The sequence below is a fragment of the Gopherus flavomarginatus genome, chromosome 1 (genome assembly GCF_025201925.1).
Source record: "Gopherus flavomarginatus isolate rGopFla2 chromosome 1, rGopFla2.mat.asm, whole genome shotgun sequence".
In the NCBI taxonomy this organism is placed as follows: domain Eukaryota; kingdom Metazoa; phylum Chordata; order Testudines; family Testudinidae; genus Gopherus; species Gopherus flavomarginatus.
In genome coordinates, this window is record NC_066617.1 from 96,702,111 (window position 1) to 96,726,722 (window position 24,612).

The 24,612-nt window shown below is 44.1% G+C and overlaps 1 protein-coding gene across 5 annotated transcripts in view; it reads right to left on the reverse strand.

The window, feature by feature from the left end:
• Positions 1–318: 318 nt before the first annotated feature.
• Positions 319–24,612, reverse strand: part of XRCC6 (X-ray repair cross complementing 6) — a 48,082-nt gene continuing 23,788 nt past the window's right edge. For all 5 annotated transcript variants that reach the window (XM_050953997.1, XM_050954007.1, XM_050953987.1 and 2 more), the window contains exons 2-13: positions 24,499–24,592; positions 24,078–24,190; positions 22,489–22,627; positions 15,820–16,074; positions 13,761–13,944; positions 11,451–11,637; positions 9,768–9,936; positions 7,317–7,478; positions 5,938–6,067; positions 4,460–4,560; positions 3,017–3,130; positions 319–1,071 (exon numbers count right to left, since the gene is read on the reverse strand). In XM_050953997.1, the coding sequence (XP_050809954.1) occupies positions 872–1,071; positions 3,017–3,130; positions 4,460–4,560; positions 5,938–6,067; positions 7,317–7,478; positions 9,768–9,936; positions 11,451–11,637; positions 13,761–13,944; positions 15,820–16,074; positions 22,489–22,627; positions 24,078–24,190; positions 24,499–24,577 (1,833 nt within the window). In that variant the 5' untranslated portion in view covers positions 24,578–24,592 and the 3' untranslated portion in view covers positions 319–871. The remainder of the gene's footprint in view (positions 1,072–3,016; positions 3,131–4,459; positions 4,561–5,937; positions 6,068–7,316; positions 7,479–9,767; positions 9,937–11,450; positions 11,638–13,760; positions 13,945–15,819; positions 16,075–22,488; positions 22,628–24,077; positions 24,191–24,498; positions 24,593–24,612) is intronic.

The following is a 24,612-nucleotide window of genomic DNA, read 5'->3' on the forward strand; positions in this document are numbered from 1 at the left end:
CACCACCAATTTTCTTCAACTAGGTCCCCAGGAAAAAAAAAAGTTTGAAAACACTGGCCTAATGGGATGTCATTATCCCTCTTCCCTCCTCAAAGGGAATACATGACCTGATATTTAATGTTTAGGAGGAAACTAATTATCCTGAGCCTTTTTTCCCTTTGGCAAATTTAGCTTTCAAAAGGGAAAAGCTCCAATTTTTTTTTTTCTTAACTGCTATTACCGAGCACTAAATCGTTTTCTGCCTATGCTATTATCAGTACATGCTAACAACTTTGATTATGCTTAAGGCAGAACAGAATCCAACTTGTTCTTGCATAATGATTTTCGTTCTGGTAAGTTTAGTGTGTTAATCAGTACAGTAAGATGCCACTTTTATAGTTCTTGTGAGCACACACACTTGCGAAGTAAGTCTTATAGCAATGTAGCACTATTTCATCCACCACCATACATTCTTCCACTTATTTAAAATGAGCAAGTTTTGTTGTACATGACAGCATCTCTTCTATGCCATTCCCGCTGTTCCAAAGAAGTAAGGGTTCCAAAACAAACTTGCATTTATTCAGACACCAACAAGGCACAACAGTGTTCATCTGAATTGTAGGACCAGAGTTGGGATGAGGTTTATTTTGCCATCTGCTACCACCAGCAGAAGACACAATTGCTAAGAGGATCTATTGTCACCAAAAGGAAGAAATAAGTTTCTTTCCACTAGAGTCTGCATTGTTTGATGTAGTGAAGGGATTCTGTCCACCCCACCTCCGCCCTTCCACCAGCATCAAAACTAAACTCAGACCCAACACCCAGATGAGCAGACTGAAAGTTTTAAGCAGAAGGGAGTCACCCGTTTGTCATCAAAGTCCTCAGTTCCTGGTTAGAACTTGCTGAAATATTCAGTCAGTGCATCTAGAAGTTCTTGCTTCTTCCCACCGCCTTTCAGCCCATAAACCCTGCATGCTTCTTTCAGAACAGGCACGGTGAATTTGCCCAGAGTGCCCTTCTGTACATGGCTCCTAAGCTCATCCTTGGAGACTTCCATCTTGGGCTTCTTCTCTGTTTGGCCAGCACCTTCTCCTATTAGAAAAAGAAATTCAGATCACAACATTAAAAGAACTGTATGTATAGGGAAAACACTGCAAAACTTAATATGCCAGTCTAGTAACCGATAAGTAAGCAGTGACTTAATAGCTATGTTATAGATATGTGGCAAATGTCTAGATTCTGCATTTCATCTTTGAAGCAGCTGTATTGGTTAGTGATCCGAGGAGATCAAATAACCAGTGTCAGTTCGGTTTATTGAGATGGTACAAGAAAAAAGGTTCTATACAATACCAGTCTCTGAAGAGCAGTCCCATGCAGGGATATTATATTCACCTCACGCAGAAGGTGTGCTCCTCAAGTTACATATTTCAGCTGGTTTTATTTATATGATTTTACAAGCTACATATTTCTTTATATGTCACTAAAATCCAACCCATCAGTTTGTTTCAGGTCCCTAGCTTGTTTTTCTGTTCCTCCCTTATCTTTGTTTTGAATACTAGCATTCCAGGTACTGATCTGGGAAGGTACTTCTCTAGTTTGTACTAAGAGAGAACTAATTTCCTATCTGATTGTGCCAAATGCTTACTTCAGAAAATTCAAGGAGATATAGGCTACTTAGCATAAGTGAACAGGATTAGGGCATCGGCCAGTTTAGGCTATATCACTTGTGATACAGCATGGCCAGAGGGCAGCAGGAGAGTGTTAGCAGGGAGCCTTATCCCCTGCAAGGGGAGGAAGATTTGCTATAGATTAACTAGAGCACCTGAAGCCAATTGGAGCACCAGCAGTCAGTCATGTGATAAAAACCCCTGCTTCAGTCAGACAGTGTGGGAGTTGGAACAGAACAGTTTTGAAGAGAGACCAAAAGGAAAGTTTGGAGCAGTGCTAAAGAGAGCTGAGAAATCCAAAAAAACCCTAGGTAAGGGGCAACTGGCTTATGTAGAAGGAGGGCTAGAAGCCCCTTCACAAGCTGAAGGGCAGGAGAGGGAAGCAGCCCAGGGGAAGGAACCGCTAGTTCAAGTGGTTCACCACAAACCTCAGGGCCCCTGGGTTGGGACCTGGAGAAGAGAGCGGGCCCAGGTCCCTCCTTCTCCACTCCCCTCCTCAAGGACACTAGTGGGCTAATTAAAATACCGATTCAGAGGCAAGCAATGGCGCCCTGAACCTTCCCCAAAGAAGAGACAGCGTGAGACCCAGCATAACAGTACCGGCAATTTGCCACACACTGTTACAATATTTGTGCTTAACATTACTGGTGCTTAATGCATATTTACTATACACATTTATATGCTGTTGACTAATGTATCCTGGCTGGAACAGTTTGTGGCTTAATGGGAAAGACTCCATAACCAAATGACACTATGAGGGATTTTCACAGGGACAGCACAGCAGAATGTAAAGTCCCAACATGGAATCTGGCTAGGACACCCTTGTTAACATCCCACTCTTATGAAAAGTCCCATGGAATCTTAATTACAATTGTGGTGTATAGCTAAGTTCATAGTGGAACACTGCACCGTTACTTTGAGGGAAGAAATCGCCTACTACAGCCTTACAAAAAGAATTTAGCAGCCTAGGCAGTCTTATTCATGGTATGGGTAAATGAAAATAAATAAATAAATAATGATTTTGCTGGCCTGTCTCAAAAAAACAAATCACCTCAAGCCAAAATGAGCAAAAAACATTTAAAGGTTGCTCTATTTATTGACCCATGTTACTTCCTGCTGCAAGCTGAGTTTTCCTTAAGAGATCTCCCATTCATCCAATATGACCAAACACTATTTCAGCTTGAGAGTTCTAATGAGGCCACAATCCCAGGTGGTATGACTCCATTTTGGCTTGAAGCCAACCGACAGTCTATCAGCGAGAGTGGTTTCATAACAGGTTTCTTTAAACCATGAGATAAACTGAGAAATGCAGACTTCTCAGCACACAGCTAATATGGACAGAATGCTGCAGGCTCCTCACTGCCACTCACCTTGTTTCCGCTTCACAGCTTTCCCTTCAGGATTGTAGTCAGGAGGGTAAACCAGCTGCTTAAACTGCTCCACCAGATCACCTAGTCTGTGGTTCATTGCCTCAACCTTGGGCTCTGATAGAAGAGAAATTCATACTCACAAAAACATAATCAAGCACAGGGAAACCTGTATGACTGAAAATGTCACCACCATATGTGTACCGCAAGAGAGGATTGTCTTCAGAATAACTACCATTCCAAAAGGCTTTGCAAAGATGAGAAATTAAATGCAAAAAGGTATGTTAATGCAATGGTAGTTACAAATTTTGAATGCACAAGACTCAGGAAGTGAGGTTCTCGATGATACCATTAACTTATATTGCCCATGTGTATTGTCTTACTACTAATTAGACTTGTACATATACCTAAATAGGAAGGACAGACATGCTTATGCACAGACCAAACGGAAGAAAAAATATAACAGCATGCTAGAGAAATAGGTATGCTGCAGCTTTTAATTCATCTCACTGTTATGTTGGACTATCCCTATCTGTTTTTTATATTCACCTGTTGTCTTTCGTGTTAGACTATAAGCACTTCAGCGCAGAAATCATTTTTGCCGTGTGTATCCACTGTCTAACACAATGGGGTCCTGACTGTTGAATGGGATCCTTAGGCACTACCGCAATACAGATAATTTTAACACTTTTCCAGACATACAGAAAAACAGTGAAAAAAGTTACAGCTTTTCCTGTGAAAATTCTCACATATATGCTCTTACTGACCACAGGGTGGCATCATTCTGCCACTATAAATCCACTGGACAAGTCATTCATTCCATTAATTTATCAGAGTTAAATACCAGCTAGACCTTTAAAGAAGGGAGTTTCAAGGAAAACAGCATTTTCATTTAAAAAAGGTAAGTTATTCAGTCTCCCCTTTACTTTCTTTGGCCATGACTTTAAGACCTAATGAGGGATTTTTGGAGAGGAGTTGCTCCTGACATCTAGATTCAAAATCTAGGTTTAGGGCCAGTTTCTGCCTTCAGTAAACACTTACAGCTTTCATTCACTTAAGTGAGAACTGCAGGTCTGTTCACGGGCAGTATTTAGCTCTAAGTCACAAGTGATATGAGTTTCGTCTTAATTTAGTGCAAGTGGCCATTTGTACGCTGCACAAAGTTAGCAGTTTTTCAACAAAACTGGAAGGGACATTTTATCAAGTACTTAGTGGGGAGGAAGGGGTGTGCGGGAGGAAGAGAACAGAACCAGAATTACAAAATTAAAGAGACTGAATACGTTACTACCACCACACACTCTGAATTAAGTCCTAGCATTGCACAATGCTAACTGGTTTAAAAGCACCAGAAGTCCATTTCTGTTTTCCAGAAACACACCATCATCTAGAGTGAAAAATCAAGTGGCCTCTACCCCCACCCTCTTTGCATCCACTCATTGTTCTCACGTGTCAGATCCTCAGCTTGTTCAGGCTCGATCAAGTCCAGTGCCAAGGCCTCCAAGTTCCTAAAATGCTGCTGCAGAACCGGATTCTCAAAGCTGTCGTTCCTGCCATCAAAACCCAGAAACATTCACCACATGTCAGGAGTAAGCTGAGCCCATAAATAGGACTACTGAGCCCCCAGTTCAGAAGTCAATTCCCCCATCCTCCCGTGCACAATTAAGCATCTCCATCACCTGTGGTGCTTCACTGAGGACTGGTTTTCTCTCAGGTTTACTGCCTGCAGAAGTAGTCACCATATCACCAGCTTAATAAGCTGCCAGCTTATTAATAAGCATGATGTGTATATGTGAAAGAAATGAACATGGCATCAGCCCACACTTCAAAACCAGTTTTGCCCCTTTCCACGCAGCCAATATCTGAATACACATTCCCCTCAATGTGAGCACTATGAAGTTGTTCCTCTTCAAGAGGGAGAGGCATAACTCCCTTTAACAATTATTCAGTAGGACTTCTCATTTAAACATCCTAAAATGCTTGACTTACAGATAGATCAGACATGGGTTCTCTCATGGTCACTGAAACATACTGCCTCTGGAACATGGTGTAATGGCCTGCTCTATAGGACATGTGTTAAAGGAGTCCCAGAATGTGCTGGTACAACTGTTTAAGGCATGCTGTGTGGGGGTGGGGTCAAAATAGCTCTGCTACACATGTTAATTTTTGGTTTATTAATATAGTGTCTTAGGCATAGCCCACTGCATGTGAATGTATGCCTTAAACTGTCAAGGACAAATGATGTAACAAACTAGTTCAGGCAATCAATCTCCCTGCGACAATCTCCTGGCTTAGTGCAAACACACCTAAGCAGAGTGCATTGGAGACCTATACCACAGCTAATTTTCAATTAGCAGCTCAATTTTGGCCCCTTGAAATAGCAGCTTGTTGGTAATTTCCAAATGTGAGATATTGCACCCTGGGATGGAATTAGGACTAATTCATTTTATCTAGACTTACACTGTACCCATCATTATGGTATCTGAATCAGTGCAGCTATACATGTATTGGAGGTTTGACCAATGGGGCAGGCATCACACTGGAATGCACCAGATGAGAGCAGATCTTTAGGTCAAGTCTGGTTTAAGTTTTGTGGCCAACCATTATAATCAATACCCGGAAGCTGTCTGGCTTAGCTGTTGTATGCGGACACCATATTGTAAAAGTGTTGCATGATCAAAGCATTTCAAACAATGGTTTTATATAATGTTTAGAGTAGACATGTCCTTGGAACACCAGACAGCCAAACAAATTAATCAGAGTTAAGAAAAAGCACTCAAGTTGCATTATAAATTGCACAGTTTCAACCACCTAGTGCTTTGAAGTCTATGATTCTGTGTGCATACCACAGCTGCCGCTGAACACTGTATAACACAGCAGGTGATAGCTTTGTGTTTTCATGCCCCGTGCCTCTGGCCTCCATTCACCTGTACTTGAACCGGAGTTTCTGGATTATTTCCTTCATTTTGTCCACCTGTTCATCATTGGCTGGGACCTTTTCTGTAAAGTCAATTTTCCGTTTGTCATCTGCATAAGGCAGGAAAATGAGGTGGAAACCTAGACCAGAGAGAGACCAGAGATCAGTTATCTGAAAGCCTGACCTCAGAACAGCATGTCGAGGGCAAGCCCAAAATGCTTTGCAGTTGGGCGGGCAGGAAAATTTATCTATGCTAGCCAGAGACTTATTGTATACAATCTGTCAATAATGCACAATTAACTAGCATCTCTTCCCTTTTCAGACATTTCTTAGGCAGTCTCTTTTCTGAAGAGCCAACATTATCTTCAGGGGTATTCAAACAGCACAGTGAAGCCCAATCCTGACTGGAGTCTCTGGCCACCATAATATAAATCAGGATCAATAATAATTAATGCTGCTGAGTTTTGAGAGATATGATCTAAGTGTGTGAGCAGAAACTAGGGATTATTGAGTTGTAATTCCATCGGACACTGATTCTCAGTGGAGTTGGGCAAGTCATCTGTCTTTTCTGCATCACTCCATCAGGAGAACACTGATACATCTCACAGTGGTGGTGTTGAGACAATGGAATTAATGCTTATGAAGAGATTGGATAGAACTACACACTACATGCATGGAGCATCATTTTTCTCCCCAAACTTCTCAACCCAGGGCTCTCCAATTATAAAAGTGAGGAAAAGCAGAAGGAGAATAATTTACCACTGCTCTTTCATAACACCCCAGCTCAATTGGTACACAGTGACAATCAATAAATGAAAATCATCATCACTCAATCTTCAGAAGAGCCCAGGGACAGAACTAAATTCAAGGAGGCATAAGAGCTCCAGGTAACCAATAGAAAGAGATTTTTCCATTCTGATGTTGGCTACCTGAAGCAGTTAGCAAAGATGTGGGAGGGGAGGGAAACTGTTGCAGCCACATTGGACTTGCATGTTATTTTATCCAGGGCAAAACGGACACAAATGGAGGCTTTTAAAATGTGCAGCAGGGCACAGTACACAGGTGCAACATGGCACAGCTAAACAAGGCCAATACCAGCCTTGCACCAGAAATCCATAGCATCAGGCATTCATTTTAAATTGCCTCAACTGAAAAATTGTGGCAGACCTGTGCAAAGCAAATATTTCAAGTGAGCAACTGTGGCTAGAGACCAACAAGCAACTTGTTCTGTGTCAGATTCCTGACATGACCATCTCCTCTTTTGCGAGTCACTTTCTCCCCAATCTTTATACTAGGCAGCAGGCAGTATCTGGCAGGGATAGTGCATGTTCTCTAGCTGACAGCTTTTTTCATGCTGCAAGATGGAAAAAATGCAGTCTCTTCACATACCTGGAGGGGCTGTCTGCACTTTCTGTTCATCCAGCTCCTCTTCCTGTGGGACCAGGGCCACAAAACGGGGGGGAGTATTCCGGCTGGGGGTGTACCTGCACAATGCCATCACCTCTTTGTCTAGGCACTTGGTCAGTAAGGCATTAAACAGAGTTGTACTCCCTGTGCAACAAAAGCCATACATCTGTCAGACTAAGAACCCTGCTCCCTCCTGGGACACAGACACTTGACCCAAAGCATTACAGACCTTAGCATCTGCCACTTTTTGAATATACCTGCAATACTGCAGATGGCGGCCAGAAGAAGAGACAGAAAAATAACGTTAACAGGGTAAAACTCTGAGATGACAACATGGTCTCACCTGAACAGAAGAGCAAGAGAATGCTGGAGATTGCTGGACTCGCCAACATTTGCAACAGGAGAAGGGGGAAGAGAATGGAAGGAGATATCTGGCAAAGCCCCCCTTCAATTTGGATATGTACAGGTACACTCTCTTGGAGGCCTAGCAATGGTAGACTCAAGGCCCTCACTGCAGAGGCAGGGTACTAAGAATCTAGGTTGTAAAAACTCCATCCTCTTTCCAGACCAAAACATTAGCTTTTATTTTCACCAGACACCTAACTCAGACTATGTAGTCAAGAGCAATGCAGGGGCTGTTCTGCTGGACCTAAATGGACCGTAAGGCAGTAAAGGAGTTAGCTAAATATCCACCCCAACAGCCCAACACTCAAGGGAGTATGCCTTACATCCCATACCAGGAGCATTGTCTCAGATGCTGAGGGAGAAGGGCACCCGGTCCTACCAGAGCCCTTTTTAGTTGATGGCCTACTCTGTATGCGACAGAACTATTAACTACTTCATCTTAAGCACTGTTCACTTACAAGTTACAGTATTACCTCCCTACTCCAAGAACACACATAACATGGCGATGGAAGAGAAAAAAGGCCCAGGTTCCAGCCCCTACAGTTACATCTGCTTATAAAATAATCCAGAACCCCCAAATGCTAACACATACATCCGTCCTTGGCATTGCCTTTGTCCTGCTTAGCTGATATAATTGCCACCTTTGAATCTAGATTTCCTACCCATGACCTTAGAGCTCTCTATTCTGGTCCCTGCCTTCCAATATACCTCAGGTTTCAAATACAGACACTACTGTGAATGACAAAAGCAAACCTTTTGGGGGCACATTTGATCAGCTGCTTGTAAGACAGAACAGGTTCAGAAGCATAGTGGGGAAAGAAGAGAACATTAGCTGTGACTGAGGGAGTAGAGAGTTAAACCCACATTATTGCTCTTTTAAGATGTGGTAAAGTAACTCCTCACTTAATGTCATCCAGTTTGATGTTAAGTTGTTGATCAATTAGAGAACACGCTCGTTTAAAGTTGCGCAATGCTCCCTTATAATGTTTGGCAGCCGCCTGCTTTGTCCACTGCTTGTAGAAAGAGCAGCCCATTGGAGCTAGCTGGTGGGGGCTTAGAACCAGGGTGGGCCAGCAGCCCCCCTATCAGCTCCCCTAAGTTCTCTGTGCAGCAGCCATCCGGCAGGCTATTGATTGCCGGGCGCTTCAGCTGTCCCTCCCCCCACTGCTGTGTGCTGCTTCTGCCCTCTGCCTTGGAGCTGCTCTTGGGAGCCTCCTGCTTGTTGTAGAATGGGGGGAGGGAGGAGGAAGAGGGGTGCTAATGTCCGGGTGTCCCCCTACCCCCACTCCTGTACCTCATCTTCACAGATAGGGCAGCAGACATGACAGGGCTCAGGATGGAGGGAGCTTGCTGGCAGCAGCTGCTGTCTCCACTTGCTGATCTACTTAAAAAGGCAGTGTACTTAGAGTGGGGTCAGTGTACTTAAAGAGGCAACGAGCTCATCTCTCTCACACACTCTGTCTCTGTCTCTGTCTCTCCCTCTCTCACACACACACACACACACACACACACACACACACACACGGTGTGTGTCTCCTCCCTCCATTTGTGCTGTCTTGTAGAGTGAGGGGCTACATTAACAACGTGTTAACCCTTGAGGGCTCAGCTGAGAGCTAGTTCATTATTTAGCAGTAAAGCATTCCCTGGGAAATATCCCACTGTCTTCCTCCACCACGTCAACCAAGCTTCACAATCATCATTGCTGTGTACAGTATTACATTTTCGTTTAAAAGTTAGAGAGAGAGTGAGTGTCTTTTGTCCGGCAAAAAAAATTTCCCTGGAACTTAGCCCCTCCATTTACATTAATTCTTATGGCGAAACTGGATTGGCTTAGCATCATTTTGCTTAAAGTGGCATTCTTCAGGAACATAACTACAACATTAAGCAAGGAGTTGCTGTACTGGGCAAGGGAGCAAACTAAACTCTATATGTCCTATGTCCCTCTTAAATGATAGCTCTGTTTCACTTTTCTGTCAATTAGTTTGCTGTTGCACTGCCAGGTGGTCAATCTCTCCCAGTTTTGCTTACCACTAATGAAGGACTCTTCAGGATAGATGAACTGGGAGGGCTTGATGTAATGGTGCTGTTTCAGCAATACCAGTGGTTTAAAGCCAATCAGGACCAAACCTGGGGAATCAAATCTCTTCGCTTCTTCTACCTCCTCTTTCTCCAGTACAATCTGACGGTTCCCATAGGTCTAACAAATAGAAGAAAAAAGACAATTATGAGAATGGAGAGGTCACCCATTCAGCAAAGAGGACATAAGCAGAACGGATTCCATTGTCCCTGTGATGAAACATATGGGGGAGTGGCAAAAAGAGGACTGTGGGAATGGGAAAGATGACTAGATTACCCACCGAAGATATTTTCCAGCTCAAAGGAAAGATCTGTGAGATGTATTTCCATGCTGGCATGAGGAGAAACCAGTTCACTGCTGGTCAAAGCAAAATCCAAATTGGTTTCACACACAGGATTGAACAAATCAAATACATTCAAGGTTGACAAAGCCAGCAGTTTAAAAGGACTGATAGCCAGTCTACGTAAAGAGCAGTCCTGCTACTGCCCATAATGGAACATTTCTCATGCGCCTTTCAATTTCTCTAATCCCAGGTTTTTAATCAGCCATTCACACAATAATTTAATTTTTATCTATTCATCACCAGTCCCCTTCAGACACACTTTGGATCCCTTTGCACTAGTTTCCATGGTACTCCATGGCATTCAGTGTAGGACCTGGCAGGATGCTTTATGGAGGAAGTTTGGGCGTGAATGACTAAGAAAATCTGCTTCAGCAAATTCCCAGTAATGGGAGTGTGCTCACAACCCTCGCTTCTAAGCGGACATCTGCAAGCAACCTGGGGGTTGAAAGTACTGCTTTGTTTCACAAATCTCATCAGAACAGTATTTAATCTCTGTACCTTCATCCAGTCTACAAAAGGTCAGACAGGAGAGAAATGTTTGGATTTCAGCCTTGCGCTTCTCCCAAACACCTTCTGCTCTGAGAAATTGGTGTCTAATGACAATAAAACCCAACATCTTCAGCTAAAAGAAGGATTGACACAAAATAACTTTATAGTCCTATAACTCCTTCCATCCCGGAGCCTCAAAGTATTTTGCAGACCGTATACAGGAATCACTTATCCAGCCCTGAAATACAGCTACACCTGAGCATGGTGTACCATGCAATACTACATGGCGGCAGGAGGAGTGAAGAATAAAGAGGGATGCAGAGTGCAATTACTCAGGTTGGAAGTTAACTTAGACATTGAGATTCATACCCCTGACCTTATGGTAAGTAATGATTCAATGATATTCTTTATAAGTGGTCAAAACCTCTGTGTTTAGATCATCAAGAAATGGCACCAGCAACAAAACAAGAGCTGCTAGTGTCATGTTTTCAGGATGATACAGTTCTGATTCCGAAAGGACAGCACACCCTATAAAGCCCCAGCCTCACTTCCACTAATAGCTTTTTTCTCCCTTGAAAGCCTCACCCAAGCAATGACCCACTCAAATTCTGCTTAACTTATGAATGGGACAAAGACCCCTAAGAGGACAGAGATGCAAACAGTACGAACAAGTGGCACCGTGCCTTTCTGCACATCATCTTAAAAGGCCAACAGAAAAATAAGCAGCAGGTTTATTCAGATGCTCAATGTCCTTGCAGGTCCCCCAGCACCAGGAAGAACAAGTGCGTAGGGAGTGCGTTACCTGAGCCTTCTTGGTATCACTAGGTAGAAGCAAGCTGCCTGTCTCTCGATTAAATGTCCGTGTCTTTGTTTTCACAGGCTCATTGGTTTCCCGATAAAGTTTCACTGGAGATGGTTTGAAAGCTTTCTGGACCAGGTTGTAAACACCTACAGCGAGGGATAGGTCTTTGCTCAGATGGAAGTTTAACCTGTGTGGAAATAACAGACAGACTTCAAATTTCTAAAGAGACTTTTCATAAAGAAAGTCTCTCACATTACAGTCTATTCCCCTAGGTTCGCCTTTATTCACTTTCCAGCACCACCTTCATCTCTGAAATGGAAATATTACTTACCTTGCAATTCTGCTTCTCTAAAGATATTGTGCAGGATTCTCAGTCCTGGGTCATAGGTCTTTAACACAAACCACTTAGCAGAACTCACAGGTTCTCCATTCTTTTTACCCTTGAAGGCAGCTACAGTGAGATAGTGCACAAGGCAGACCCACTACTGACAACTGTGCACCGCTCTCATGCTCAATGTAAATGCTGCTCTTTGACCTCTTAGCTAGCTCCTTTGAGCGAACAGGAGGCAAAGCTCCCACAAAAAGCCAATTCAAGACAATGCAATAGCAAAAACATGCCTTTGGGGGGAAAAGAAACAAGGCTTGAGAGAGATGGTAATCTACAAATTGAGTAGAACAGTGAGAGGGTGAAACAAAGCATTTCCCTTCCTCTAAAGAGAATGTCAGTATAGGATTCTCACTCCACAGGAGCTAAAGAGCTTGAGGGATGTCCCCAAAAGAGGGCAATAAAGTGTTGCTGCAACTAGCAGCAACAAAGTCAATGCCAACAGTGTGAATAAGGAAGGAGGTGTTATATAAAAAAAAATATATAAATTATATCCTTCCTTATTCACACTGTCAGCATTGACCTTATTGCTGTTAGCATTAACGACACAAAAGAGTAACATACCTTGTCCAAGTACTATGTCAGAGGTTCCAGTCTGCAAAAAGGAATAGCAATCAGTGAGAAAAGCCCACGCAAAAACTGGCCACTTGAAAATCTGAGATGACATCCTAAGAAGGGACTCTCTCCTGTTCCTGAACCCAAGCAACAATGCTTTAAAAATGCATAGAGAGATGACCATTCGTTTGCTTTGCAGACATCTGTGACTGAACCTTGAGATTGGTTATGGCTGGAACCTTCCCTCAAATTGAGCAAGAGCCTTGAAAAAGACTTCTAGTTTCAACCCAGCCAAGTTATGAAATGCATACATCCAGTTAGACATGGTGTTTTCAGGTACAACACTGTTGATCAAACTGGTGCTAAACAAAAAACAAAACAAAAAAACAAAAAACCACACACACCAGAAAAAGATGGGTAAAATTTCTAACGGTTTCAGTCTGCTCCATACAGAGCCTCCAGGGACGTTTTGACATCTAGCATATGGTGAAAGGCCTCCCAAGACAGGCACACAGTCTGGGGGAAAATGTTGGCAGAAGGATAGGTAGAAGTCTACCACCACCTTGAAACGGAAGCTCGGATGAGTCTGCAGCATTAACTTATCCTTCTAAAACATGGCATAAGAAGAATCAATTACTAGGCCCCTGAACTCACTCTGAGCTGAAATCATTGCCACTATGAAAATAAACTTCCTGGAAGAAATAAACTCTCACAAACTGGATGGTTCCGAAGGAATTTTCAGCAGCTTTGTCAAGAGCACATTAATATCCCATAACACTTTTTAAATGTGAGTTTTCAGATGTGTTAATCCCCATAAGAACCAGAAAACAAGAGCCTGCAAAGACTAATACAGGAGCGACAAACTATAATAGCTACCAAACATGCTGGAATGCAGTAAACTAAACTCAGACAGGTGAAGGCAGTCAAACAGTTGTTGTGCAAAGGCCCTCTTTAGCCTGACTTTACCACAAACATTAACATTTTCTGGTTTGAGTTGTAGATTTTTTTCCAGTAGATGATTTCTGAGATGCCTGAAGGACATGAGCCCCATACTCAGACTACCATGTCAAGAAAAGGGCTCTGGGGTCATGATGAAGCAAGGATGATTTCAGGCCACTCTCAGAATAGGAGAAGGCATGTGGTGGCTAGAAGGGGCCTAGTTCACATTCTATTTTCCACTACTGCGATCCTCAAGGGTCTACGAGCTAGGAGAGTTCCATTAGTCTTGTGCTAGAGAGTTATGGCCCAAGAGTGAAAATACTGCTCAAATGGTGTCTCTATAGAACAATCCTTCCACTTGAAGAAGGCTGGACACAACCCCTTCCAGAGGCTGCTGATGCTATTTCAAAATGTTGACATGTGGTACACACCTGGCCAAAGCACGCTTCCTTGTCTCCTTTGCTCGCACTTTCTTCATGAGATCTTCCAGCCTGCTTGAGGCATCAGTATGGACCCCCAGGTCTTCGTCCTCTGCTGTGTTTATGATGTCCCTGTAGAACAAGGAGATATCGAACCCCCCAGGCTTCTTCAGGTGCATCAAGTCAAGGAAGATACCTGGGGACAAGGTAGAAATGTGGCGAGGATCATACAAATTGATTTCTACTTATATTGGCATGTTCATACAATACTCAGATATTCCTTTAAATGGGAAAGGAAGTTGAAATGGACAGTCGTCCAAGAACAAAGAGCTGTCTTTTTGTTAAGAATTTTTCTTTTTTGGTAAGTGTTGGTTCTTGCAAGAAAGTAATTAATGAAAACTAGCCTGGTAGTTCTTTGCATCTAGTCAAGCAATGCTGCAGAGGGACCATGCTCAGCTCCTACCTGGGAGGGAAGTGACCCACTGTGGCCAATGCTCAAAGCAGCACTGACAGGCTCCCGAAGAAACTGCATCCACCCCATTCTTGTCCATAGCGAGAGGAGAGGAAGAGAAGAAGGAAGATTATAGAGAATCCCCCACAAAATTCTCTTTCGCCAGGTATAAAGGATAATGTCTTAAGGATGCTTGACTACCCTTAGGCTCTAGCACGCCAACTGAATTCTAAAGGAATTGGCTGTCTCAACCACTTGCTGTGACTACTGCAACATCCTCCTTTCTGGCCTCCAAACATATTGCTTTCCTTCAGTTAATGTAAAATACAGCTGTAACTGAAGGCAATTTCTGCAATACCCTTGAAAAACATTACTGAATTAAGTTAAAGTATCTCTCGAGTCCATTGTATTAAATACAAAGATGACATGTTATTTTTGGCTTAGATTGTATGTAACCTGTCTGGAGGGGGAGAGGGAAGGGAAGAGATGTGATGTGAACCCTGGAAAGTGTTGTGAATGTCAAAGGACTATATTCAACAATGTGCCAGGCAAGGATGGACTTTGGAGACTCAGTGTCAAGTGATTTGCCGGGGGAAGGTGAATGCAAATTCCCACTTCCGATTACGCAAAAATACAGCTTTTTCAAGCTATGGCTTGAGGAGGGAACCATTGTCTACTGATTCTCTCTTCCCAGAATCTCAGGATCAAAGGCCCAAGCTGTATAAAGGAAAGACTGCACTATTCATGGGTGCGCTAGTTCTGAGCTAGGTCTGCTGTGAACTTGTAGCCACAGAAAAACCCCTTTGCAGAGATTTTAAGATGGATTCCTATCAGCGTCCTAGCTAGAGCTGAGGGGTGATCTCTTGTAAACTTATTAGAATGTATGTAGATTTTATTGTTTTTAATACATTTTCTCAGTAATGCTTTCCACCTTAAGAATAAATATGTTTGCTTAGAAAAAGCTGTGTGCTAACTTGTGACTGCTGGCAACCAGAGCTGTTCATAGCCTCCGGTGAGAAAGCAAAGCACAGATACTGGCCTGTTTATGCACTCTAGCTTGCTGGGGATATTTCAGTATAAGCAGGGAACTGTGCAGGCTGAAAAAAACCCAGTCAGAAGGAGAGAGATGTGGGTCTTCACCAAAGAGAGGTGATGGCTCAGGAGCCTAGAATGTGTGCCGTTGTAGAACCACAGAGAGGGAAACAGATGCAGTTGCTAAATTTCTCTTTGCCTGTCAATTTGATCATGTCACTCCATTCCTGGAAGAGGGGGGTAACAAGAAAGTACGAAGGGGGTTTAATTTCTATGGCCCCTTCAATCCCTGACTACAAGCCAAGACAAACAAAAGGGGGTTAATTAGTGCCTATTAACCTCAAAAAACTGGACTGAGAGCCTCTAATTTAGAAAGTATTTTTATGTTTTGATTCAAATATTTTGGAGAATTGTCTCCAGAAATGTAGCAGCCCAAAGCCCAGTTTACTCCTAGGCAATTCCCCAAATCCGATCACATCATTCACTTTCCTCCAAGGTTGTACAAAGCAGTTACTTGGTGTCTGCTGCAAGGAAGCATCACTTATTCTTCATTAGCTCAATTTCTAAATTAAAGGTGAAAATGCTCACCTGTCTCTCGAAGGTCAGCAGCTTTGGTCCTTGCCAGTTTAGCTTTAGTGCTGTCATGTCCATGAGGGTTGTCTTCATTGGTGAACAGCATGATTCTCTTGTGGCTCATCTTGAACTGGACATCACTGAAGAGATTACAGCAGGCCCAGAGTGCCTCGCCCAGTGAGTAGTCAGGATTATGGCCAAACGACTCACGAAAGAGTGCTTTTCCCTGATCTCCCTTGTACTTATCCAACTCTAGCACTCTTTTGGCACCTAGATGGAAAGACAGCAAGGGTATTACTGGTTCTAGTTCACACACAAAAGCCAAAACCTGCTGACCATTTTTCCAGCCAGAGAAAATACATTGCTCCCTACAGCTGATGTTTGTCTAACATTTCACAACATCTCCACACCATGGCCCTTCCAGCAGTTGGGTAGGAAAAGTGTTCAGTGTCTTATGTCTACACTATGGGATTATTCTGATTTTACAGAAACCGTTTTTTTAAAACAGATTGTATAAAGTCGAGTGCACGCGGCCACACTAAGCACAGTAAGTCGGCGGTGTGCGTCCATGTACCGAGGCTAGCTTCGATTTCTGGAGCATTGCACTGTGGGTAGCTATCCCATAGTTATTCCATAGTTCCCACAGTCTCCCCCACCCATTAGAATTCTGAGTTGAGATCCCAGTGCCTGATGGGGCAAAAAACATTGTCGCTGGTGCTTCTGGGTACAGCCTCACCCCTCTCTCCGTGAAAGCAGCGGCAGACAACCGTTTTGCGCCTTTTTTCCTGGGTGAACTGTGCAGACGCCATACCATGGCAAGCATGGACCCTGCTGAGCTCAAGACAGCAATCACAGACGTTTCAAAGACCTCGCGCATTCTCGTGCAGTCTATGCTGAACTGGGACCTGCAAAGCCAGGTGAGGAGGCGGCGGCTACGGCAGAGCGGTGACAGGAGTGATGAGGACATGGACACAGAATTCTCTCAAACTGCGGGCCCTGGTGTGTTGGAGATCCTGCTGGTAATGGGGCAGGTTCTAGCCATGGAACACCGATTTTGAGCCCGGGGAAATAAGCATAGACTGGTAGGACCGCATAATGTGGCAGGTGTGGAACGATTCCCAGTGGCTGCGAAACTTTCGCATGTGTAAGGGCACTTTCATGGAACTTTGTGACTTGCTTTCACTTGCCTTGAAACGCCAGAATACCAAGATGAGAGCAGCCCTCATAGTTGAGAAGCGAGAGGCAATAGCCCTGTGGAAGCCTGCAACGCCAGACAACTACCGGTCAGTCGGGAATCAATTTGTAGTGGGCAAATCTACTGTGGGGGCTGACATGATGCAAGTAGCCAAAGCAATCATTAAGCTACTGCTACAAAAGGTTGTAACTCTGGGAAATGTGCAGGTCATAGTGGATGGCTTTGCTGCAATGGGATTCCCTAACTGTGGTGGGGCGATAGATGGAACCCATATCCCTATCTTCACACCGGAGCACCAGGGCACCCACTACATAAACCGCAGGGGGTACTTTTCAATGGTGCTGCAAGCACTGGTGGATCACAAGGGACGTTTCACTAACATCCACGTGGGATGGCTGGGAAGGGTTCATGACGCTCGTGTTTTCAGGAACACTACTCTGTTTAAACGGCTGCAGCAAGGGAATTACTTCCCAGACCAGATAACAGTTGGGGATGTTGAAATGCCTGCAGTTATCCTGGGGGACACAGCCTACCCCTTGATGCCATGGCTCATGAAGCCACACACAGGAAGCCTGCACAGTAGTCAGGAGCTGTTCAACTACAAGTTGAGCAAGTGCAGAATGGTGGTAAAATGTGCATTTGGCCGTTTAAAGGTGCGCTGGCGCACATTACTGACTCGCTCAGACCTCAGCCAAACCAATGTCCCCATTGTTATTTCTGCTTGCTGTGTGCTCCACAATCTCTGTGAGAGTAAGGGGGAGATCTTTATGGCGGGGTGGGCCGCTGATTAAATGCAGCCAGACACCAGGGCGATCAGAAGAGCACACCAGGAAGCGGTGCGCATTAGAGAAGCTTTGAAAACCAGTTTCGTCACTGGCCAGGGTACAGTGTGACTGTTGTGTTTGTCTCTCCTTCGTGAAACCCACCACTCCTTGATTGATTCATTCCCTGTAAGCCACACACACCCCCTTCGAACACAGCTTTCTTTCTAAGGAAATAAAATCACTCTCATTTAAAAATCATGTAGTCTTTATTAATTAATTATAAAAAGAGGGAGAGAACTGACAAGGTAGCCCAGGTGGGGTTTGGGAGGAGGATAAGAGGGAAGGAAAAGGCCACTAAAAAATTTCATAATAATGACAGCCTTTTGGTTGGGCTGTCCACTGGGGTGGAGTGGGCGGGTGCACGGAGCCTCCCCCCACGCGTTTTTACTCGTCTGGTGGGTGAGGAGGCTAAGGAACATGATGAGGGGGCAGGGTGGTTATACAGGGGCTGCAGCGGCACTCTGTGATCCTGCTGCTGTTCCTGAAGCTCCACCATACGCCGGAGCATGTCAGTTTGATCACGCAGCAGCCCCAGCATTGCATCCCGTCACTGCTGATCTTCCTGCCGCCACCTCTCCTCACGTTCGTCCCTCCTGTCCTCACGTTCGTCCCTCCTGTCCTCTCAGTCACTGGCATCTTTCCAGTACTTTGCTACCATGTCCTTCCACTCATTCAGATGAGCTCTTTCATTGCGGGTCACTCCTATGATTTCCGAGAACATTTCGTCTCGCGTCTTTTTTTTCCGCTGCCTTATCTGAGATAGACTTCGGGACGGAGTAGGGAGGCTTGAAAAATTTGCAGCTGCATGAGGGAGGGAAAAAAGGGAGAGAAGTATTTCAAAAGATACATTTTACAGAACAATGGTTATACTCTTTCACGGTGAACAACACTATTCACCTTACATAGCACATGTGATTTCACTACAAGGTCGCATTTTGCATCTTAATGCTGAGTGCCTGCAGCTCTGGTGTTAGAGATCTCACAGACGCAGGTTCGGGCAGCAGAATTCGGCTTGCATGCGGCCATGATAAGCCATTGTCTTTCATCTTCTGCAGCCTTCATATATCCAGTGCCCTCCTTTCCCAAATAGCAAGCAAAGCCCATTGAGTGCTGCTTCTTTCCTGTTAACGTGCAGCAGCAGAAATCACCTCCCCATTCAATTCTCTGGGATGATCGCTTTACCTCTCCCCGCACCGCGTGGCAGGTATCATGGAAGATCACAGCTAAACACTCTCTTTCCCCCTGACCGGTAGCAGGGAAGATCCCTGCTAGCCAAACACGAAAAAGCTCAGCGCCAATCACCCCTTCCTCTTCCCCCTGCTTGGCTACCTGCAGGAAAGGATTTCTTTTAAGCCACAGGCAAACAGCCCAGTATTAATGGCCATCTCTGTCCCCTTAATTAAATTTCTGAATTTCAACCAGGTTACCATGAACGACATCGCTCTCCTGAGGATAACACAGCGAGATAAAGAACAGATGTTGCTTGAATGCCAGCAAACACTGGGACCATACGCAGCTAGACTTTGTCACGCAATGACACTAAATTACTTGCTACATGCATGGCGTGGTCAAGTGTCCTACCATGGAGGACGGAATAAAGCTGCCCTGCCCAAAAACCTTCTGCAAAGGCTTTTGGAGTACTTCCAGGAGAGCTTCATGGAGATGTCCCTGGAGGATTTCCACTCCATCCCCAGACACGTTAACAGACTTTTCCAGTAACTGTACTGGCCGTGAATGCATCCCAAGTCCTCAGAGCAAATTAATAATTAAAAAAAGCTTGCTTTTAAACCATGTTTTATATTTACAAAAAGTACACTCACCAGAGGTCCCTTGCATGGCTTCGTTGTCTGGGATAGTGGCTTGGGAGGGTTGGGAAGGTAATTCCGTCAGGGTGAGAAAAAGCTCCTGGCTGTTGGGGAGAACGGAGTGCTGTGTGCTCTCTGCAAACTCATCCTTCTCTTCCTCCTCCTCATCTTCCTCGTCTGCAGAATCCTCAGGCATGGCTAAGATTACCCCGACCTCGGAATCCACGGACAGGAGTGGGGTAGTGGTGGCGGACCCCCCTAGAATTGCATGCAGCTCAGCGCAGAAGCAGTATGTTTTCGGCCCTGCCCCGGATCTTCTGTTTGTTTCTTTGGTTTTCTGGTAGGCTTGTCTGAGCTCCTTAACTTTCACACGGCACTGTACTGAGTCCGTGGTGTGGCCTCTCTGCATCATGGCCTTGGAAATTTTTTCAAATGTTTTTTCGTTTCGTCTCTTGGAACGGAGTTCTGTTAGCACAGAATCCTCTCCCCATACAGCGATCAGATCCAGTACCTTCCGTGCAGTCCATGCTGGAGCCCTTTTTCCATTCTCCGGAGACTGCATTGTTACCTGTGCTGGTGAGCTCTCCACGCTGGCCAAACAGGAAATGAAATTCAAAAGTTCGCGGGGCTTTTCCTGTCTACCTGGCCAATGCATCTGAGTTCAGATGGCTTTCCAGAGCAGTCACAATGGTGCACTGTGGGATACTGCCCGGAGGCCAATATCGTCAAATTGCAGCCACACTAACTCTAATCCGACATGGCAATACCGATTTGAGCGCTACTCCCCTCGTCGGGGAGGAGTACAGAAATCAGTTTTAAGAGCCCTTTATATCGATATAAAGGGCTTCGTTGTGTGGACAGGTGCAGGGTTAAATCGGTTTAACGCTGCTAAATTCAGTATAAACGCGTAGTGTAGACCAGACCTTAGGGTATGCCTACACAGCAACTGAAAGACATGCTTCCAAACATGAGTAGACATATACATATTAGCTCTGCTGAAGTTAGTGCCTAAAAATAGCAGTGTGGCCACAGCAGCACAGGCAGTGGCTTGGGATAGCCACCCATGTACATATGAGGGGATCGGGCGGGACTGTAAATGGGAAGTTAGCCATGTAGCTAGCCCAAGCTGCTGCAGACATACTGCTATTTTTAGGCATTAAGTCAAGCACAACTGGCACATATACGTCTATCTGTGCTGGGAATTACACCTCTGACCTGTTGTGTGTACACATCCTTAGGTGTATGGACCCATCGATAACCATCCTCGCTTTTCAAACTATGGACTTGCTCAAGTTGACCAATGGCTCCCCTTCTGCTTGTCTAGTGCCAGCTTCTCTCTCTCTCTCTCTCTCTTCAAAATCTTGCCAGTGATAGTGGAAGAACCTTTTACTCTGCAGCCACTGCTATTTGATCAGCTTTTTCGTATCTTGCTCCCCCACTGGATTCTCCATCTCTTAAGATCTCACCTGAAAAGGGATCCTATTCACTAATTTCCTACCCCATCTGTTATTTAACTAACTGCATACAGTTTTAGAATTAGTGTTCTGAGAGAAGATGCTATACAAGAAGAACTAGATTACATAAACCCTTCCCCCTCCAAGGTACACTGTATCCTCCAGCAGGCAGAAGTCTTTCCCCAATTCTTTTCCCCCACTAACAGCCCATACCTCTCATCTGCACCTTTGGGCCAAGAGAACAATAGCCCCTTCCGGCTCTGGAGGTGTGATGTATTAGAGGTTGGTAGGCAGAACTTCCACCATGATGCACTTTGCTTATAAGATGTGCTGCCAAGAAGCAGTTTGGGGAATCAGACTTCAGACACACTCCTACCCTGCCAGTACAGTAGCTAAAACAGAGCTGGCCTTCTTTCTCCATACAACATCCCATTCTCCTAAAAGTACTTCAGCATGAAGGCTAAGAAGTCTCAATGAGAAAGAAAAGTTAACAGTCCAAGTCCTTTGGAGAAACATCTGCTTGCTGTCCCACTCCTATTTATTGAATATTCCCACTAGATACAAAGCAATAGCCTTTAGATAAAATGCCACTTTGCCATGAAGATATGAGCGCTTGGTTCCATTAATGTCACTCTGGCTGGAAGCTCACCTTCTATTTCCTGCCCTTTCCTCAAACAAGGAAATTACAATATTATCTTATCTGTCTCTCTCTCCAGAGCCTCCCACATCTCACTCTGCTTCCTACACTTTATCACAGTAACCTTGCTCCTGCTGTTGGTTCTCAAACAGAGTTACTGTGCTGCGAACATTATTATTATGGATGTCTGAGACAGAATACCGCTAGCAGGTCATCCTGTCCATCTCCTATTGCAAATCAGTGTTTTATTTCCTTTATGTGTAGGGTTCCATATCTTTCTGTACTTTAACACAAGGCCCCATTTTATGGCCACTGCCCCCCCTTTGATTAAAGAGGACTTCTAGCACATACATGGTAAATTCAACAGTATAGCAGGTGCCTAACAAGCTTTCAAGAGTCTGAATGAGACTCTCTTGAAAGCCTGTCAGACACCTGCTGTACTGCTAAATGTACCATGTATGTGCTAGAAGTCCTCTTTAACCAAAGGGGGGGCAGTGGCCATAAAATGGGGCCTTGTGTTAAAGTACAGAAAGATACGGAACCCTACACATAAAGGAAATAAAACACTGATAGTGTGCGTTCTTTACCTGATTCAGTAAGGAAACTCTAAGCAGGGAAGTTGCTACACCTATCAAAAATCCCAGCACAGAAAAACAAATTAAAATGCTACAGTAACAGGCTTCTCTCTCCAAAGGGGACAAAAGGTGATAAAAGCATTGTACAAACTTCCCCATTTCCTCTTAAGCCTTATATGCCTATTATTTCTTACCTGGATTGTCCAGCTCCTGAAGAACATACACATGTTTGAAATCCACAGAATTCTTGTGTTTCTCAGTGCCATAAAACACAACACTCAAGAGGTCCCTGTCACTACTAATGATCTTGTTGGTGTACACATTCCGGATGCACTGGAAAAAGAAAACAGCAGAATCAGGGAAAAAGGAGGGAGAAAGTTAGCTGAAAAAAATGGTGCTAGAGTTCTACCTTTGGCAATCAGCCCTTCATAATGGCAATCAATGCCAAGGGCTGCCACAATGTTGTGAGCCACATTTCATAATAAGTTAGGTACAAGATGTTTATGATTACATTTAAATATTAAGCACTTTTCATTATAACACATTTTCTACAGAAAAAGACAAGAGAAACACTTCCCAGAGATACTACTCTATAATACAAATGTATTCCTCATTTTGTAAACACCATTGTAGTAAGATGAGGCCCTGAAACAAACTCTTGTGTCAGAGGTCCAGTCTGAGGCCTGAAGCCTGAACCAAAGTACTTCCAGGCATTGCTAAGCAAGAGCTGGGCTGTGAGCCAGAGGCAGGCCCCACTCATAGAAGTTGGCGAGAAGAGGGTTGCTAGAAGCAGGTGCATCCACACATAAGTGCTAATAAGAGGAACTTGTGCCATCTTGGCACCAGAACACTGCACAGAGATAACGAGGAACAGGCTGGTGCCTCTTAAAGACAGGGTCAAAAGGACAGCATGATGGATAGATCTGTTTGAAACAACATGATCAAAGGAGGAGACAGCACCCTAATGAGCCAAGGGGCTGTACTTCAATACATCAGTGGGGACAAGTAGTCTGTCCTATAATTGTATAAAAGTAGGTCTCGGAGTGCACATCTTCGTCTGACCTATGGGGCAGTGGAAAGTCCCATCACTGACTGAGCCGGTTCATTGACAGGGGGCACAAATTTGTAGTATGTATTGTAAAGTCTATGGGAAATTATTACTGTGCTTCGTTTGATAATAAACCTGGCTCGAGTTCCTTCATATCTTACTAGAGTCTGTGGTCTTCGGGGGTTCTCTTGGGGTTTGCTGTGTCAGCTATCTGTGCAGAACTGGGGCAGCACACAGAGGGAACACGCAGGCGGCCAACTGTTATCATCATTGAACAAGAGCAGGGCACCACACTGCTAGCTACTGACAACAATAATCACCACCAAAATTTGTGGGTTTGACTACAGATTAGGGATGCAAATATCGTTTAAAAAGTTAACCGTTTAAACTAAATATTTTTTAATTTTTTAAATGGTTAAGTGATTAAAGGGCTGCCCCAGTTGGGGCTAAGACTAATGATTACCAGTTAACCGGTTAACATTTTACTTCGCTACTACAGATCAGACCTCTCCAGTCCACAACCGCTGCTGCAGAATGATTTCTGATTTCCACACCAGAAATATAGTGCTCTGATATCATGGCAAGGAGAAATACATAATTAGATAAGGCAGTCAACTACCTACATTAGCTATAATATAGTGGATAAGAAATCTGTATATAGGCAACTTGTGAAGCATGTTGAGATCTTTTAGTGTACAAGATAGGTTATTATTAATCTCTAACACATGATCTTACCTGAATTGTCATATCAAAAGGAGTCCACTCATCATCATCATAATATTCAAACATGGCCTTGGAAGAATCAACTAAAAAAATCAGGCTGTCTCGACCTGCATATTTATATTCCCCTGGGGAAAAAAAAATAAAAGTAGTATAGTTTTATAATTGGCTGTATCTTTTTTTTCCCCCACTTAATGCACCCACCCCTGTTATTTGTGCTTTGTAATATAAGCAAATGTAGGGAGTGGCTTGAGTACCCAAAATGCATTCACAGGAGATTATCTACAATACAGAGGCTTGAAAGAACAAAAATAAAAGAACCTGAGGAGATCCTCAGAAATATGTCTGGAGCAGAGGATCCCATGCTAAGGGGAAGAAAGCAGGCACTCTGGATCACATTCACAGAACACTTTTTGGTTAAAAGTCAACTTCTTACCACCAGTTTCAACTTCTTCAGGATATTCTTCCTCTTCCTCATCCTCCTCATTTTTGTAGTAAGACATCCACTCTGACATGGCTGCCACTGTTTACTAAAAAGAGCAGATGAGGC